At 41.9% G+C, this 20,161-nt stretch overlaps 1 protein-coding gene across 2 annotated transcripts in view; it reads right to left on the bottom strand.

Moving 5' to 3' along the window:
- The window catches only part of LOC128640300 (transient receptor potential cation channel subfamily V member 6-like), a 114,679-nt gene that overhangs the window by 37,217 nt on the left and 57,301 nt on the right, over positions 1-20,161 (bottom strand). For both annotated transcript variants that reach the window (XM_053692791.1, XM_053692792.1), the window contains exons 6-7: positions 17,042-17,214; positions 14,438-14,584 (exon numbers count right to left, since the gene is read on the bottom strand). In XM_053692791.1, coding sequence (XP_053548766.1) covers positions 14,438-14,584; positions 17,042-17,214 — 320 coding nt within the window. The remainder of the gene's footprint in view (positions 1-14,437; positions 14,585-17,041; positions 17,215-20,161) is intronic.

The raw sequence follows: 20,161 nt of genomic DNA, 5'->3' as shown, positions 1-20,161 counted from the left end.
GTTCATGAACGGGCGAACCGGGAGAACCGCCATAGACTTCAATAGGCAGGCGAATTTTAAAACCCACAGGGACTCTTTCTGGCCACAATAGTGATGGAAAAATTGTTTCAAGGGGACTAACACCTGGACTGTGGCATGCCGGAGGGGGATCCATGGCAAAACTTACATGGAAAATACATAGTTGATGCAGAGTCTGGTTTTAAGCCATAAAGGGCCTAAATTACCTAACATTCCTAAATTGTTTGGAATAACGTGCTTTAAAACATCAGGTATGCTGTTGTATCGATCAGGTAGTGTAAGGGTTACGCCTGCTTCACAGTGACAGACCAAACTCCCTGCTTAAAGGGACAGTCTACACCAGAACTTTTATTGTTTTAAAAGATAGATAATCCCTTTATTACCCATTTCCCAGTTTTGCATAACTAACACATTTATAATAATATACTTTTAACCTCGGTGATTATCTTGTATCTAAGCCTCTGCAAACTGCCCCTTTTTTCAGTTCTTTTGACAGACTTGCAGTCTAGCCAATCAGTGCCTGCTCCCAGATAACTTTTCGTGCACGAGCACAGTGTTATCTATATGAAATACGTTTGGTCTTCCACCTCCTCAAAGCCACCTTCCTCCTCTGACTCCTCTTCTTCAGACTCCTCTCTCTGCATTGCCTTTCTCTGCGCTATCATAAGGTGTGTTAAGTAGTACTATTCTTATCAGTTTAATCCCTGTTACGTCCCCTATCAGGGGACTTGTATATGGCATCGATTTTAGGAACCGGGAGATGGAAAAAGATGCTTGGTCAGTCCTCCTACTTCAAATTTGGGGCACTGCACGTGCAATCTAATGTGCCACCAGATAGGAGTGGTGTGTTAAGTAGTTCTATTCTTATCAGTTTAATCCCTGTTACGTTGCCTATCAGGGGACGTGTATATGGCATCGATTTTAGGAACCGGGAGATGGAAAAAGATGCTTGGTCGGTCCTCCTACTTCAAATTTGGGGCACTGCGCATGCAATCTAATGTGCCACCAGATAAGAATAGAACTACTTATCACACCACTCCTATCTGGTGGCACATTAGATTGCATGCGCAGTGCCCCAAATTTGAAGTAGGAGGACCGACCAAGCATCTTTTTCCATCTCCCGGTTCCTAAAATTGATGCCATATACACGTCCCCTGATAGGGGACGTAACAGGGATTAAACTGATAAGAATAGAACTACTTAACACACCACTCCTATCAGTTTAATCCCTGTTACGTCCCCTATCAGGGGACGTGTATATGGCATCAATTTTAGGAACCGGGAGATGGAAAAAGATGCTTGGTCGGTCCTCCTACTTCAAATTTGGGGCACTGCGCGTGCAATCTAATGTGCCACCAGATAAGAGTGGTGTGTTAAGTAGTTCTATTCTTATCAGTTTAATCCCTGTTACGTCCCCTATCAGGGGACGTGTATATGGCATCGATTTTAGGAACCGGGAGATGGAAAAAGATGCTTGGTCGGTCCTCCTACTTCAAATTTGGGGCACTGTGCGTGCAATCTAATGTGCCACCAGATAGGAGTGGTGTGTTAAGTAGTTCTATTCTTATCAGTTTAATCCCTGTTATGTGCCTTTTTTTTTGGTTTGGTTTTTGAAGCCACAGTGCAGCACCAGAGGCCAGAAAAATTAGGCATGTACACATGCCTGAAAAATTAGGTATTGTTGCAGCCGCTGCTGTAGCAGTGGCCAGAAAAATTGATGTTTGTTTCCCAGGAGGCAGAAAGTGCCCTAAAACATTGCGGCTTGAACCCCAGTTGGTGGCGGATAAGTCACGCAAATCATCCAGCATTACACTTGAAGCGGGGCAGGCCAGAAGTTCTATCGCAAATTGGGATAGCTCAGGCCACAGGTCAAGCCTGCACACCCAGTAGTCAAGGGGTTCATCGCTCCTCAGAGTGTCGATATCTGCAGTTGAGGCGAGGTAGTCTGCTACCTGTCGGTCGAGTCATTCTCTGAGGGTGAACCCCGAAGGGCTATGGCGATGCTTAGGCCTTAAAAAGCTCTGCATGTCCTCCATCAACAACACATCTGTAAAGCGTCCTGTCCTTGCCGGCGTGGTCGTGGGAGGAGGAGGATTACTTTCACCTCTTCCCCTGTTAGATTCCCATTGTGCTGTGACATCACCCTTATACGCTGTGTAAAGCATACTTTTTAATTTATTTTGGAACTGCTGCATCCTTTCCGACTTGTGGTAATTCGGTAACATTTCAGGCACTTTATGCTTATACCGGGGGTCTAGTAGCGTGGACACCCAGTACAGGTCGCTCTCCTCCAGCCTTTTTATACGAGGGTCCCTCAACAGGCACGACAGCATGAAAGACCCCATTTGCACAAGGTTGGATGCCGAGCTACTCATGTCCCGTTCCTCATCTGCAGTGATCTCACTGAAGGTATGTTCTTCCCCCCAGCCACGTACAACACCATGGGTACCAGATAGGTGACAACGAGCACCCTGGGATGCCTGTTGTGGTTGGTCTTTCTCCTCCTCCTCAAAGCCACATTCCTCCTCTGACTCCTCTTCCTCACAATCCTCTTCCAGCGTTGCCGTAGGTCCAGCAAGCGATGCTGATAAGGCTGTTTCTGGTGGTGATGGTGACCACAACTCTTCCTCTACACGCTCATCTACGGCCTGATCCAGCACTATTCACAGGGCACGCTCCAGGAAGAAAACAAATGGTATGATGTTGCTTATGGTGCCTTCGGTGCGACTGACTAGGTTTGTCACCTCCTCAAAAGGATGCATGAGCCTACAGGCATTGCGCATGAGCGTCCAGTAACGTGGCAAAAAAATTCCCAGCTCCGCAGAGGCTGTCCTAGCACCCCGGTCATACAAATAGTCGTTAACGGCTTTTTCTTGTTGGATCAGGCGGTCGAACATTAGGAGTGTTGAATTCCAACGTGTCGGGCTGTCGCAAATCAAGCACCTCACTGGCATGTTGTTTCACCGCTGGATATCTGAAAAGTGCACCATGGCCGTGTAGGAACGCCTGAAATGGCCACACACCTTCCTGGCCTGCTTCAGCACGTCCTGTAAGCCTGGGTAATTATGCACAAAGCGTTATACGATCAGATTACACACATGTGCCATGCAAGGCACATGTGTCAACTTGCCCAAATTCAATGCCGCCAACAAATTTCTTCCGTTGTCACTAACCACTTTGCCGATCTCCAGTTGGTGCGGAGTCAGCCACTGATCCACCTGTGTGTTCAGGGCAGACAGGTGTGCTGGTCCGGTGTGACTCTCTGCTTTCAGGCAAGACAACCCCAAGACGGCGTGACACTGCCGTATCCAGGATGTGGATTAGTACCTGGGGAGCTAGGGGGGGTGCCGTTGATGTGGAGCAAGATGCAGCAGCAGAAGAGGACTCAGTCGAGGAAGTTATGGAAGGGAATGGAGTAGGAGGAGTAGAGAAGGTGGCAGCAGGCCTGCCTGCAAGTCGTGGCGGTGTCACCAACTCCTCTGCAGAGCCACGCATTCCATGCTTGGCAGCCATCAACAGGTTTACCCAATGCGCAGTGTAGGTGATATACCTGCCCTGACCATACTTTGCAGACCAGGTATCAGTGGTCAGATGGAACCTTTCCCCAACACTGTGTGCCAGACATGCCATTACTTCCTTTTGCACAATCGAGTACAGGTTGGGGATTGCCTTTTGTGCAAAGAAATTTCGGCCGGGTACCTTCCACTGCGGTGTCCCAATAGCTAAAAAATTTTTGAACGCCACAGACTCCACCAGCTCTTATGGTAAAAGCTGGTGGGCTAAGAGTTCAGTGAAGCCAGCTGTCAGATGCCGGGCAAGGGGGTGACTTTGTGACATTCGGTTCTTATGCTCAAACATGTCCTTGACAGACACCTGACTGTGGGCAGATGAGCAGGAACTGCTCAAGGCGAGACACGGAGTGGCAGATGGTTGAGAAGTGGCAAGGAGGACAGCAGTGGTTGACGTGGCTGAAGATGCTGGACCAGGAGGAGGATGGCGGCTTTGAGTTTGTGTGCTGCTTGTACTCATGTGTTGATCCCATAGGCGTTTGTGATGTGCAATCATGTGCCTTCGCAAAGCAGTTGTACCTAGGTGGGTGTTGGACTTCCCACGACTCAGTTTCTTTTGGCACAGGTTGCAAATGGCATCGCTGTTGTCAGAGGCAGACACACACAAAAAATGCCACACTGCTGAGCTCTCCAATGACGGCATTCTGGTGGTGGCAACAGCATGCGTTGATTGGCGTGCTGTCTGGCTGACCCCGGGTGCCGATGCATGCTGTCTGACTGTGCCACTAGCTCCTTGAGACGACCTCCCCCTCCTTCCAACTCGTCTCCTCCTCCTCTCTGTCCCCCATCTGAACTTTCCCCCTCTGCTTCTTCTCTTCTAGCGGGCACCCACGTGACATCCACGGATGCATCGTCATCATCAACCGCTTCACTTGTATCTGACAACTCAACAAAGGAAGCAGTAGCGGGTACAACATCATCATCATCACACCGTACGTCCATGTGTGTAATGCTGCCTGACTGAGACATATCCCTGTTATCTACATCCTCTGGCAATAATGGTTGCGCATCACTATCACTCATTTCTTCCAACTGATGTGTAAATAACTCCTCTGACAGATCAAGTGAAGCGGCTGTGGTGCTAGTGTTGGTGGTGGCGGCAGGCGGGCGAGTGGTAACTTGAGAGGTGCCCGAAGCTAAGCTGGAAGAGGATGGTTCGTCAAGGTTCCGAGCGGGAGCTGTAGAAGATTGGGTGTCCTGTGTTAGCCAGTCAACTATGTCCTCAGAACTGTTCGAGTTCGGGGTACGTGGCATCTGAACACTTGGCATTATTCTAGGGCCAAAGGGAATCACAGCACCACGAACACAACGGCCCCTGCAGAGTGGCCTGCCTCTGTCTGTCTTTTTTTTTTCGATTAGTGGTACTATGCGTGCAAGCTACTGTGACAACAGATATGAGGGACACTGTGCACTGGCAGAAGTTGTCAATGTAGACGCTGTAGGCCTGACACACACGCTTGCAGAAAACTAACTGCTATTCAATCTATTACAGTCAAAATTGTATTTTTTTTTTTTTAAATGTACACTACTGTTACACCAGATATGAGTTGCACTGGTGTGACACTGTGCCCTGGCAGGCACTGAAACGCACACGTGTGAAGGAAACTGACTGCTATTATTTAACACAGTAAAAAAGTGTTGTCTTTTTTAAATGTACACTACTGTTACACCAGATATGAGTTGCACTGGGGTGACACTGTGCACTGGCAGGCACTGAAACGCACACATGTGAAGGAAACTGACTGCTATTATTTCATAGTCAAAAAAGTGTTGTTTTTTTTAAATCTTCACTACTGTTACACCAGATATGAGTTGCACTGGGGTGACACTGTGCCCTGGCAGGCAGGCACTGAAATGCACACGTGTGAAGGAAACTGACTGCTATTATTTAACACAGTCAAAAAAGTGTTGTTTTTTTTAAATCTACACTACTGTTACACCAGATATGAGTTGCACTGGGGTGACACTGTGCCCTGGCAGGCAGGCCCTGAAACGCACACGTGTGAAGGAAACTGACTGCTATTATTTAACACAGTCAAAAAAGTGTTTTTTTTTTAAATGTACACTACTGTTACACCACATATGAGTTGCACTGGGGTGACACTGTGCCCTGGCAGTCAGGCACTGAAACGTACACATGTGAAGGAAACTGACTGCTATTATTTAACACAGTCAAAAAAGTGTTGTTTTTTTTAAATCTACACTACTGTTACACCAGATATGAGTTGCACTGGGGTGACACTGTGCCCTGGCAGGCAGGCCCTGAAACGCACACGTGTGAAGGAAACTGACTGCTATTATTTAACACAGTCAAAAAAGTGTTTTTTTTTTAAATGTACACTACTGTTACACCACATATGAGTTGCACTGGGGTGACACTGTGCCCTGGCAGTCAGGCACTGAAACGTACACATGTGAAGGAAACTGACTGCTATTATTTAACACAGTCAAAAAAGTGTTGTTTTTTTAAAAATCTACACTACTGTTACACCAGATATGAGTTGCACTGGGGTGACACTGTGCCCTGGCAGGCAGGCACTGAAACGCACACGTGTGAAGGAAACTGACTGCTATTATTTAACACAGTCAAAAAAGTGTTGTTTTTTTTAAATCTACACTACTGTTACACCAGATATGAGTTGCACTGGGGTGACACTGTGCCCTGGCAGGCAGGCACTGAAACACACATGTGTGAAGGAAACTGACTGCTATTATTTAACACAGTCAAAAAAGTGTTTTTTTTTTTTTTTTAAATCTACACTACTGTTACACCAGATATGAGTTGCACTGGGGTGACACTGTGCCCTGGCAGTCAGGCACTGAAACGTACACGTGTGAAGGAAACTGACTGCTATTATTTAACACAGTCAAAAAAGTGTTGTTTTTTTAAAAATCTACACTACTGTTACACCAGATATGAGTTGCACTGGGGTGACACTGTGCCCTGGCAGGCAGGCCCTGAAACGCACACGTGTGAAGGAAACTGACTGCTATTATTTAACACAGTCAAAAAAGTGTTTTGTTTCTTTAAATGTATACTACTGTTACACCAGATATGAGTTGCACTGGGGTGAAACTGTGCCCTGGCAGGCAGGCACTGAAACGCACATGTGTGAAGGAAACTGACTGCTATTATTTAAAGGGAAAGTAAACCTTAAAAAAAATGTTATATAATTCTGCACATAGTGCAGAATTATATAACATTACATTAGCCAGACAGAGCAGGAGCGAGCTGCATTGTGACACTGTGCCCTGGCAGGCAGGCAGGCACTGAAACGCACACGTGTGAAGGAAACTGACTGCTATTATTTAAATAAATACTTCAATTTGCTAAATATATTTGCACTGTTCAAAATAAGATTGGGGATAGACATCTCACACAATAATATCGACATATATTTAAATTGCAAAGAATATTATCAGAAAAATATGCTTTTAAATAAAAATGGGATCTTAGTCACACAATATGATCATATTCTGCTAAGCCAGTCTACCACTTACAAGGTGTCCCAAATCAGACTGGTCCTATGCTAATCAGTATCCACACTGCAGCAAATGATGTCTATGCAGAGTTCCTTAGCTATATATATATGACACAGTAATTAAACTGGAACACACCTGAGCTGGGTGGTGTGCATTAACCAAAAGGAGGGTTTGGTCAGCTCCCTAATCTAAAAGATACAACAAAGGGTTTTTTTGGTTAAGCACACCACAAAAAGACTATTTGCAACCTAGCACACACATTGTGGAAGTGCACACCACCCAGTTCAGGTGTGTTCCAGTTTAACTACTGTGTCATATATATATATAGCTAAGGAACTCTGCATAGACATAATTTGCTGCAGTGTGGATACTGATTAGCATAGGACCAGTCTGATTTGGGACACCTTGTAAGTGGTAGACTGGCTTAGCAGAATATGATCATATTGTGTGACTAAGATCCCATTTTTATTTAAAAGCATATTTTTCTGATAATATTCTTTGCAATTTAAATATATGTCGATATTATTGTGTGAGATGTCTATCCCCAATCTTATTTTGAACAGTGCAAATATATTTAGCAAATTGAAGTATATATTTAAATATGCTATAACTATGTGGACTCTAGTGGTATAATGTGCACCTACACTTTCTTGTTTTTTTCAATTAATCATTGCTGGTCACCTTGGTAGCACTTCCACAATGTGTGTGCTAGGTTGCAAATAGTCTTTTTGTGGTGTGCTTAACCAAAAAAACCCTTTGTTGTATCTTTTAGATTAGGGAGCTGACCAAACCCTCCTTTTGGTTAATGCACACCACCCAGTTCAGGTGTGTTCCAGTTTAACTACTATGTCATATATATATAGCTAAGGAACTCTGCATAGACATAATTTGCTGCAGTGTGGATACTGATTAGCATAGGACCAGTCTGATTTGGGACACCTTGTAAGTGGTAGACTGGCTTAGCAGAATATGATCATATTGTGTGACTAAGATCCCATTTTTATTTAAAAGCATATTTTTCTGATAATATTCTTTGCAATTTAAATATATGCAGATATTATTGTGTGAGATGTCTATCCCCAATCTTATTTTGAACAGTGCAAATATATTTAGCAAATTGAAGTATATATTTAAATGTGCTATAACTATGTGGACTCTAGTGGTAGAATGTGCACCTACACTTTCTTGTTTTTTTCAATTAATCATTGCTGGTCACCTTGGTAGCACTTCCACAATGTGTGTGCTAGGTTGCAAATAGTCTTTTTGTGGTGTGCTTAACCAAAAAAACCCTTTGTTGTATCTTTTGCTATTATTTAACACAGTCAAAAAAGTGTTTTGTTTTTTTAAATGTACACTACTGTTACACCAGATATGAGTTGCACTGGGGTGACACTGTGCCCTGGCAGGCAGGCACTGAAACGCACACGTGTGAAGGAAACTGACTGCTATTATTTAACACAGTCAAAAAAGTGTTGTTTTTTTTAAATCTACACTACTGTTACACCAGATATGAGTTGCACTGGGGTGACACTGTGCCCTGGCAGGCACTGAAACGCACACGTGTGAAGGAAACTGACTGCTATTATTTAACACAGTCAAAAAAGTGTTGTATTTTTTAAATCTACACTACTGTTACACCAGATATGAGTGGTGGCACTGGGCAAGTGGGCACAGTATACTCTGTGAGCCTGACACACATGTTGGCAGGCAGGCAACTGTAATTAGATTACATAGGGGAAAAAAAAAGCAGACTGATGTTCTAGCCCTAAAAAGGGCTTTTTGGGGTGCTGTCCTTTCAGCAGAGATCAGATGAGTCCTTCAGAACTGTAGTGGACACTGAATACACTAGCCTAGCTATCGATTTCCCTATTAAATCAGCAGCAGCTACACTGTCCCTCCTCTCTCTAAGAATGCAGCTTCCAAATGAATCTAAAATGGATGCTGTCCAGGAGGTAGGAGGGTCTGGGAGGGAGGGTCTGCTGCTGATTGGCTGGAATGTGTCTTCTGACTGTGAGGTACAGGGTCAAAGTATTACTCAATGATGACGAATAGGGGGCGGATCGAACATCGCATATGTTCGCCCGCCGCAGCGAACGCAGATAAGCTATGTTCGCTGGGAACTATTCGCCGGCGAACTATTCGCGACATCACTAATGAGCTTACTTATTGTGACATACCTTTTTCCCTGGATGAATTCGTAACACTTTGTATTAGTCTAGATTCATGCTTCCAGGAGAGACAAGCTGAGAGAGACAGAACTCACAGAATCCTTCTTCTCGTCCTCCTACCCGTCCGGTCTAGACTATCCTCTACCCCTTCTGCACCTCCAGTGACCTCTGTAGAGAAATCCATAGATCTCTCCTCCCTCAAGCCCACATAATCTGAAAGGCAGTGAAGAATGAGATTGAGACTGTGTTTCTACTGTGGTTCTAATTCACACCAACTAAAGAACTGTGATAGTCTGCTGGGAAAAGTCAATGCTTAGAGGATAAAACTGGGGTACCTCTAAGAATGGTATCTACTAAATCTCCTCACTCCTCTCGGATCCTGGTACCTGTTACCCTTACCTTCCTTCAGAATTCTGTCCACGCTCAAACCTTCATTGATTCAGGTGCAGCTGGAAATTTTCGGAATCACTGTTTTACAATTCAGGCAGGATGGCCTCTTCTGCAGAAAAGACATTGTCTCAAAATAACTACTCTGGATGGCACTCCCCTTGGTTCAGGGTTAATCCATTTTGAATCAGCACCCCTAACCCTGTCTGAGGGAGTCCATCATTCTGAACAGTTGCAGTTTGATGTCATTCATTCCCTAGCACAGCTTGTCATCCTTGGTCTTCCTTGGCTTCATATACCCAATCCACAGTTCAACTGGGCTGAGGGACAGTTGGCCTCCTGGGGTACCTCCTGCTTCCACTCCTGCTTTGCTATGTTTACTCATCTGCTCTGCATCCCCATAACCAGTCTACAGACCCCTTGAAGCCTTCCCTTAGAATATGCAGATTTTACAGATGTGTTTGAAAAGAAAGCAACTGATGTTCTGCCACCCTACCCTCCCTATGACTGCAAAATTGACTTCTTTCCCGGAGCGCCACTTCCTAAAAGGAGGACTTATCCACTCTCCAAAGCTGAAACCAAGACCATGGAGGAGTATATTTAAGAGAACCTCGCTAAAGGTTTCAATCACACTTACTCCTCTCCTGCCGGGGCTGTTTTTTTTTCATCAGTAAGAAGGATGGTGGGATCAGACCCTGTATTGACTACAGGGCCTTAAACAACATCACTATCAAGAATCGCTATCCCATTCCTTTGATCACTGAACTTTATGATTCACTTCAGAATGCTCGCTACTTCACTAAGCTGGACCTAAGTGGGGCGTACAATCTGATTTGTATCTTCCCAGGGCATGAATGGAGGACTGTCTTCAACACAAGATCAGGGCATTACAAATACCTTGTGATGCCCTTTGGGCTGTGTAATGCCCCTGCAGTCTTCCAGGCATTTGTCAACGATGTCTTCCGTGACATCCTCACTTGCACTATCATAGTCTACATGGATGATATCCTTTTTTTCTACTCCACCCTGAAGGAGCAGGTACTTCTACATCTTAGAGACAATTCTCTGGTAGCCAAACTGGAAAAATGTGAGTTTGAACAAGTTCAGATCCAGTTCCTTGGCTATGTCATCTCAAAGGAGGTTTTCGCCATGGATCCTTCTATGCTCACCGCAGTTCTGGAATGGCCTCAACCCACTTCATTAAAGTAACTAAGGAGATTCTTTGGGTTCTCCAATTATTACCGCAAGTTTATAAAGAACTTTTCCCAAAATGTCGCTCCACTCACTGAGTTGACAAAAAGGAACAAAGACTGTAAAAATTGGCCTCCGGAAGCCATAAATGCCTTTTCTCATCTGAAAAAGGCCTTTTGTTCTGCTCCTGTGCTCCGCCATCCTGACCCTAACCTGCAGTTCACTTTAAGGGTTGATGCATCTGAGATAGGAGTGGGAGCCGTCTTAACCCAAATGGATCCTTCAAACTCCAAGTTGCACCCTGTAGCCTTTTTCTCTAAATGCTTTACATAGGCTAGAAGGTACTGCCATTCCCATTCAGATTCTCACTGACCACAAGAATCTGACGTACTTAGAGATTGCTCATTGATTTAATCCTTGACAGGCCAGGTGGGCCTTGTTCTTTTCCTGTTTTAACTTTGTGGTCTCTTATCTTTCTGGACCAAAAAACAAAAAGGCTGATGCCCTTTCTCATCAGTTTCCTCAGTCTAATTATTCCTCTGAAGCTCCTATTGAACACATCATACCCCCCTCCTGTGTGGTTGCACAACTTAACACCTCTCTTCTTCAAAGACTGCAACGTGCCAAGTCTAGAAAGCCTCCGGAAGCCCCTTCGGCTCCCTGCAGCTCTTCTTTGTACCTCTGAACCTATGCACCCCTGTGCTATCCTGGACTCATGATAGCAAACTATCAGGACATCCTGGTTTGACAAGGACTTTTAAGCTTCTTTCCCAACATGTATGGTGGCCTACCATGAAGTCTGACGCTCAGGATTATGTGAAAGCCTGCACGACTTGTGCTGCCAATAAGACTCCCTGATACCTGCCTTCTGGCTTACTCCAACCATTGTCCATTCCCAAACCGCCTTGGGCACTTATAACAATAGACTTCATTGTGGACCTCCCTCCTTCTGACCATCATACAGTTATCTGGGTTGTGGTGGATCGATTTTACAGACTGGCTCATTTTGTACCTTTAAAGAAACTTCCATCTGCCCAAGAATAATTGTCTCTTCTTCTGTTGTCTCTTCTTCTGTCCCACCACTCTGGCCATTGCCAGGAAAGAAGTCGGCTCTTGTGTGCGTGCGGCGGTGATGTCATCGCCGCATGTCTCTTTTCCTCTGGAGCTGGTCAGGATCTCCTGTGGCACAAATCATGAGCCTATGTAAATTGCTCACTTTCTACCTATCACTGCCCAAGTATAGTTTTTACTGTGTGTGCTCCTGGGTGCTATTTTTATATTGCTGGACTGCTACCATATCGTTACTGAACTCTGCCTGCCTTACTACTCTCCTTGCTTTACCCCTAAATTACTGGATTGCCATAACGTTGTTGAACCCTGCCTGTCTGACTACTCTGCTTGTTAACCCCTAAACTGATGGATTGATCTACTGTTGCTGAACTCTGCTTGTCTGACAACTCTGCTTGTTAACCCCTAATCTGCTGGATTGATATACCGTTGCTGAACTCTGCTTTTCTGACCACTCTGCCTGTTAACCCCTAATCTGCTGGATTGATATACCATTGCTGAACCCTGCTTGTCTGACCATTCTATTGTTTACCCCTGAACTGTTATACTGTTAGATTTCCCTTTGTTGCTGATTCCTGCCTGTTCCCTGTCCTTCTATTGGTTTACCCCTGAACTGCTATACTGACAGATTTCCTTCCTTTTGCCACTTAGGGCTGCCGTGCCTTCTGTGAGTACTGCTCACCTCATTTTTACAAACTTTCTCTGCTATGGGATATTTCCTATCACTTCACTTGACGCCGGGATAAGAAGACTACTGGCCAAGTTTGGTTTGATAGAGGAATATCCGACGAGCATTACAATAACAGGGATTTTATGTTACAGTGAATTTGTATACATATGTATTAGGCGTAATATTAAAGTTGAAACATATGCCAGGTTCTTACTGTGTACTTTGTCTTCTATTGCAAACTTTTACATAGTAGAGAGCTCTCATTATTTCTATGGAAGACATCTTGCCACGCACAGAGACAGCCTTTTTTCTTTGATAATTGCCCCAAGACTAAGCGTGTTTTTCCACATTTTTGGTAGTGAATTTCTGATCATTGGGATATAGCCAATAATATGGTATACCTTACTAGAATGTATAGTGAAACTGATAGGCCACAATGTATAGTGGGCTTTATATAAAAAAAGGGCAATCCCTACAGTATCAGTAATGCAGGTATTACCACAATCTATACCGATGACATATAAAATACATATGTATGAAACTAATAAGTATAGAAAAAAACTATTAAAATCTAATAATTGGCAAATATGAGAATCAAAAATCCAGAATATCAAATATTAATAGTTAATAATAGATAAAGCAAAACAAAAACAAAAAACAAAATAAAAAATATTAATAATACAAAAACAAAAATGATAGATAAAATATATAATAGAGTCCTAGTGAGGAACTTTGTCCAATAAAAGGAGAGTCCACAACTTCAGGCAGCTCCTCTAGTGTGTCATGCCACGACACAAGAAGAAGGTCTAAAATACAAAAGATAGAGGGCGCCACATAGTGCAAATCAGGCTGATAAACCAAATGGTAAGAGTATAGATAATGTCAATTCTGCTCACGTGATGGAAAGCACAATTGTGCAGTATGGGCAGGCCTGAACCAATCAGTCGTCCAGCAGACTCTTAGGCACACCTGGAACAGCGGATATATTAAAACAACAGCAACGCATTTCTCAGTGGCACAGCACTGTTTCCAACGCATTGCTGTTTTAATATTTTTATTACACTTTTTAACCAACTGATATTCTGCTGCTGCACCTTATTCATCTGGACTTCATTACACTGCTATTGTGCACTTCGTCTACCAATAATTGTGGTTTGTCCCTCCCTGTGAAACTCAAGAATATCTCTGGACTCTCTCTGCTGGGACGAGGATATCCGCTGTTCCATGTGTGCCTAAGAGTCTGTCGAACGACTGAATGGTTCCGGCCTACCCATACTGCACAATTGTGCTTTCCATCACGTGAGTAGGATTGACATCGTCTATACTCTTACCATTTGGTTTATTAGCCAGATTTGCACTATGTGGCGCCCTCTATCTTTTGTATTTTAGCTCTTTAATACCAGTAGCAAGGGTCCCAGCTTTTTTAGTGCTGTAGACTTATCTCATTTACACAGAACCCTTGTATTTATTCAATGCTAATTTAATTATAAATTATAATTTATATAGATACATTGCACTGTTTTTTAAAATATATATATATATATATATATATTTATAAATTCTGAGAGTGTCTAGGCCAATATATATATTTAATTCCTCAAAAAGATAGGCTCTTAGTTTCAAAACAAATTTGTCATGCCTTGACATTGTTTCCGAGCCAGTACATTAAAAATAAAAAAATAAATCATAATAACGTATGACTAGCACGGCTATTGGTTTAGAGGTGCAATCATCACCTCATTGAGAAAAGAGTAAGTTTAGCACCATTTTGTACAAACTGAGAACTAAAAGTCTTGTTTATTTTCAGTTATAGTATATCCTAGCATTTTTTTTAAACACACAGATTTACTGTCACTTTAAGGACCCTCTATTGATAAAGTTACCTCTTTCTTCTTTGCTGAAACCACCAGGTCAAGCACAGACTGATGATCACCCCATGTGTCAATCTCTGTTAGATCATACAGATAACAACTAATAGGTCCATATGTCCACTGAGTGTGTCTTCTCTTCTGAACCACATGCTGGAATAACTGAGAAAAGGAAAAAGAACACCATGTTATGCTGAGGAATCAGAACTGAACAAAAAATATGTCTAAACCAAAAGAGCAGGCAATGAACCGACTGAAATAAAGTTATGGGGATCCATTTATTAAGCAGTGGATGCAATCGTTTCAGGCTCGCCTAAACTGTCCTCCACCTTTTAGGTGGGGAATGGAAATCTTTCACTTCCAATCAGGATGATTGACAGCCCCTGCTGGTGGCCAATTGGCCACCAGTGAGCAGAAGGGAGCATTGCACATGCATTTTACCAGAAATGCTTGTGCAATGTTAAATGTGGACCGTGTATGCTGTCCGCATTTAGCGATGTGGAGCGGACAAGATTTACTGTAGCTTTTAATAAATCAACCCCAGGACTTAATTCAGCAAAATCTATTTCATAAACAGCAGCTGAATATGAACAAGTTTCTAAAAGGGACAGTCTACTCCAGAATTGTTATTGTTTAAAAAGATAGATAATCCCTTTATTTACCATTCCCCAGTTTTGCATAACCAACACTGTTATATTCATACACTTTTTACATCTGTGATTACCTTGTATCTAAGCCTCTTATCTGAGTTCTTCATAACAAAGAGAAAAGGGTAAAAACCCTATAGTGGGCACTAGTGTGTTGTTGGAGACTCCAAAAAACACAAAAAAATAGATAGAATATAGTCACCAATAAATATCACAGTCCTTGGTGAATAAACAGGGAAATAAAAGGTGATGAAAGATAAAGTCCACAGGGATGATCCACAAGAAAAGAGGCAGCACTTAATCTTCACCGTATGATGGTCAACAACTCTGTAAATAAAACAAGGAAAGAGGCGCCGTATGTGTGAATCGATAACCAGCAAGCAGGGGGTACAAACAAGTACAGGGTACTCACATTCTGTGGCGGCACTCCAATGTGCCAATAGATGCAGGCTGGTTTTCACAGCAGACCAGCTAGCTGTACAAGGCTGAGTCAGGAAATCCAGGGGAGCGAGGTCCACAGGTAGCGTAGAATAATGCACTCAGCAGTGAGGGTATATAATTAAAATTAAGTTTAATACACAATAAAAACAGTGTTAAAAACAACAGCTCATGCTGTGTAGTGCACAAACATATCAGGATGCCTGATGAAATGGTTTGTACCGTGAAACGCGTTGCATGATATGTTTGTGCACTACACAGCATGAGCTGTTGTTTTTAACACTGTTTTTATTGTGTAGTAAACTTAATTTGAATTATATACCCACACTGCTGAGTGCATTATTCTATGCTACCTGTGGACCTCGCTCCCCTGGATTTCCTGACTCAGCCTTGTACAGCTAGCTGGTCTGCTGTGAAAACCAGCCTGCATCTATTGGCACATTGGAGTGCCACCACAGAATGTGAGTACCCTGTACTTGTTTGTACCCCCTGCTTGCTGGTTATCGATTCACACGTACGGCGCCTCTTTCCTTGTTTTATTTCCAGAGTTATCTGAGTTCTGACAGACTTGCATTTTAGCCAACCTGTGCTGACTCATAAATAACTCCACATTATCTATATGGCACATGTGAACTAGCACTGTCTAGCTATTAAAAACTGTCAAAATCCACTGAGATAAGAGGCAGCATTCAAGGGCTTAGAAATTAGCATATGAGCCTACCTAGGTTTAGCTTTCAACAAAGAATACAGAGAGAACAAAGCAAATTTGTTGGGCCTCACAACCAAAAACTCACTCGGTTGGTAAAATACCCTAATACCACTAGCTTTGTCAAAATAAAAATTAAGATCAACAATTTCTGCGGCTCTGGCTCCTACTGAGTATGTACAAACGTGCACAGCATATACATATATGCTTTTTGTGATTGGCTAACGGCTGTCACAGGATCCAGGGGAGAACAAATTGGATTAAATGTGCCAGAAAATATTCAACTACTGATTTCAAATTCAAAATAGGTGCTGTTTGTAATTTTTAAATGTTCTTATATAATTTTATACTTTTTATTTAATGGAGATGATGTTTTATGAATGGCTAATTTATTGACCTACTGCCTTTTATTTAGCAATCTTTATTAGACAGACATTTGATGAGCATACATAGGATCCAGTGTTAACATCAAACATATAAAAACATGTTAATTTATTTTAAGGAGGTTAAACACAAAGTCAAAGTCAGCTTCAGAGCAACAAGGCACTGCCAGTCCTGAGCTGAACATGGCCCAATACTGGCACTTACCCAGATTTGACTTCCGATTAGCTCAGCAGCTGTATTTGTTCAACTTTGCACCATCAGTGTATTACTGCGCCAGAGCTGACTTTAACTGTGTGCTTAATACCTTTCCATTAGTTAAGCACATAGTTCAGTGCAAGCAGTATGGCAATAAGAAAATGGTCTAGCATTACTGCTATTTTACATAATTTTAAATGTGTATGCTTTGACAGGCAAATATTTAAAAACATTTACATTGATACACACCACAATATTTCCTTCTACGGCTGCCATTTTCAGTGGGGTAAGTCCATTATTGTTGCATGTGTCCTCGAGTCCTGGACCAACTTTTTCCTTGTGATAAGATGAGATGAGGTCATACATCTGGCAGGCAGCCATTTTGTTTGGCTGTAAGGACAAGATATGGAGCACTGTATTCCCTGTTAAAGGTAGCACAGAGACATAAACAGACATCTGTCACTATCTGAACAATATAAGTGTTTGTGGACAGTAGCAGACCTTTACATAGGAAGGATAATGGTAAGCATTTATCAAAGCCTCATTAGAATCTGTTTCTCAACTTATGCCTGCAAATGACCCATTAGACTTATCTTTGCTAGTTTTAATATATAATATCTTGATAAATAGATTATCTAGACTTATGAATATATGAGTGAGAATAGAGTTGGTTTTGGACATATACTGTACATCTATCTATTTATCTATCTAGTAGTACCATGCATTAAAGCACTAACTGGACCTCAGTCAAGGCACAAATTTATTATGAGAAATCTGCAAAACAGGAAGGAGGCGCCTCATAGAATAGTAACGTCTTTACAAGGAGAACACTCAGAAAAAGACAAGTGCAAACTCACATAGTCGGGGGCACACACAATGCTACAAGGCCGTAAAGCTAAGACCTCCAAAGTCGTCTGGCAGACTATCTCCCAGAAACCAGCATCCAATCACGTGATGATACGTCCACCAATCAGGATCATTGCTACAATAGCGTCAAGGGTGGTTTCATAGAAAGATAGAAACATAGATATTGACGGCAGATAAGAGCCATAGGCCCAGCAAGTCTGCCCGACCTTACCTAACAGTATAAACTTATCTAGTTCGTAGGATAGCCCTATGCTTGTCCCATGCATTTTTAAAGTCCCCCACAGTGTTTGTTGCTACTACCTCTTGAGGAAGTTTATTCCATAAATCAATCACTCTTTCTGTAAAGAAGTGCTTCCTCAAATTACTTCTGAATCTACTACCCTTTAGCTTGAGCTCATGACCCCTTGTTCTTGAATTTTCCATTTTATGTAAAATACCCACAGCCTCAGTTTTACTAAACCCTTTAATGTACTTGAAAGTTGCTATCATATCACCTCTTTCCCTTCTCTCCTCTAAGCTATACATATTTAGGTCATTGAGCCTATCCTGGTAAGTTTTATTTTTTAGACCATGTACCATTTTGGTAGCCCTCCTTTGCACAGATTCAAGTTTGTTAATATCCTTCTGAAGATATGGTCTCCAGAACTGCACACAATACTCAAGATGAGGCCTAACTAATGATCTATAAAGTGGCATAAGAACCTTACTATTTCTGCTGCAAATACCTCTACCAATACATCCAAGCATTCTGCTAGCCTTACCCGCTGCATTACTACATTATTTACTAAGTTTTAAATCATCTGAAATAATAATTCCCAAGTCCTGTTCCTCGTCTGTAACAGTCAGTAAAGTGTCATTGAGTCTGTAATTAACATTTGGATTTTTCTTCCCTAAATGCATTATTTTACACTTTGCTGTGTTAAACTTTAGACCCCAGTCATTTGTCCAATCCTCCAATTGTTGTATATCACTTCTCATTTTGTCTACCCCCCCTGGAACATCCACTCTGTTGCAAATTTTTGTATCATCTGCAAAGAGACATACTTTCCCCTGTAGCCCTTTGCTGATATCGCAGATAAATATGTTAAACAAAACAGGCCCCAGAACTGACCCCTGAGGAACACCACTAGTAACAGCCCCCTCTACTGAATGAACTCCATTTACTCATTGTATCCGCCAATCGGCTGGCCCAAACCAAGGGTGTGTTAGAAACACAAGGGTTACTTTGTGTAAAAATAGATCATAGAACAGGGGTAAAAAAAAACCTGTTTATTAAAACAAATAGTTAAAACAGCAATGCGTTTCTCAGCCACAGTGCAGTTTCATCAGGCTGTGAACAAAATACAAACACCTCGATCTATTTAAACCCTCCCCTTGATGAACCACTAATCAATGTGTATTACACACCCTAAACGGATGTTATGCTCATACTGCAACATAAGGGAATATAAATGATACCCTCCCCTTAACCAATAGCTGATCGATCTATGTTACACACCCTAGACAGATGTAACACCTATACTACAGCATATAGAAATATAAATGCAACCATTAATTGTTAGTGTGACAGGTGTTATATTAAAATGCATAAACATGGAGCTCTAACATCCAAGACACAGTTTTCAATGTGTAAAATTGATTTAAGGTGAACTGTACAGATAAAAACAATGTGAGATGATAAATAATAGACATCAGTATACATAAAAATAACAGAAGTGTAGCACCAAGTGACACATGATATCAACTTGTGTAGATAATTTCCTAACATAAATAAGGCACATATTCATTTAACTAATAATCATGCACCTATACTCCTGCCATGGTGAAAAATGCATTGGAATTTAAATAGCGTTAATATCCCATGTAGTAAGTGTTAATCTTGTGAAAAAAAATCATCTTATTTTATGTGTAAGTAAATACAATAGGTGTGTATACATTAATTTAGTGAAAAAATCACTATAGCGATATGCTGTGAATTACACCAACAAGTGTAATATGCTATGTGAGAATAATAATCATATATAAGGAGTGTGGAAAAGATTCCTAAAGGGAATCTAAAGCCATCAAACCAGTACTGACCATAACATAATGTATGATCCTTACTGCAAAAATAAATAACAAACATTAAGCTAGGTTCTAATTAGTGATAAGAAGTGTATTAAACTAATTAAGCTATCATTTATATAGCTTGAATAAAGGAGTGATACAAATATATAGATAAATATAAGTGTAAATTGACTGGCGTATTCAGTGGAAGGCTGTCAAATCCACATTCATATTGGGACCACCTATATGGATTGTTTTCAATTTGTGGATCCAGTAGGTCTCCCTATGTCTAAGCCTAAAAAAAATGATTGTAGAAGTGGGATTTAGGTAGATATTTGATAGGTATAAAAGGGAAACACTCAAAATTACAATTATGTTTCACATTACAATGTCTAGGAACACTATGCAATTTATAGTTCTTCATATTGCGATAGTGCTCAGACCATCTAATAGTGA

Source organism: Bombina bombina, chromosome 9 (assembly GCF_027579735.1).
Source record: "Bombina bombina isolate aBomBom1 chromosome 9, aBomBom1.pri, whole genome shotgun sequence".
In the NCBI taxonomy this organism is placed as follows: domain Eukaryota; kingdom Metazoa; phylum Chordata; class Amphibia; order Anura; family Bombinatoridae; genus Bombina; species Bombina bombina.
The sequence above is the reverse complement of the archived record's forward strand: the minus strand, read 5'-3'. Positions and strand labels throughout refer to the sequence as shown.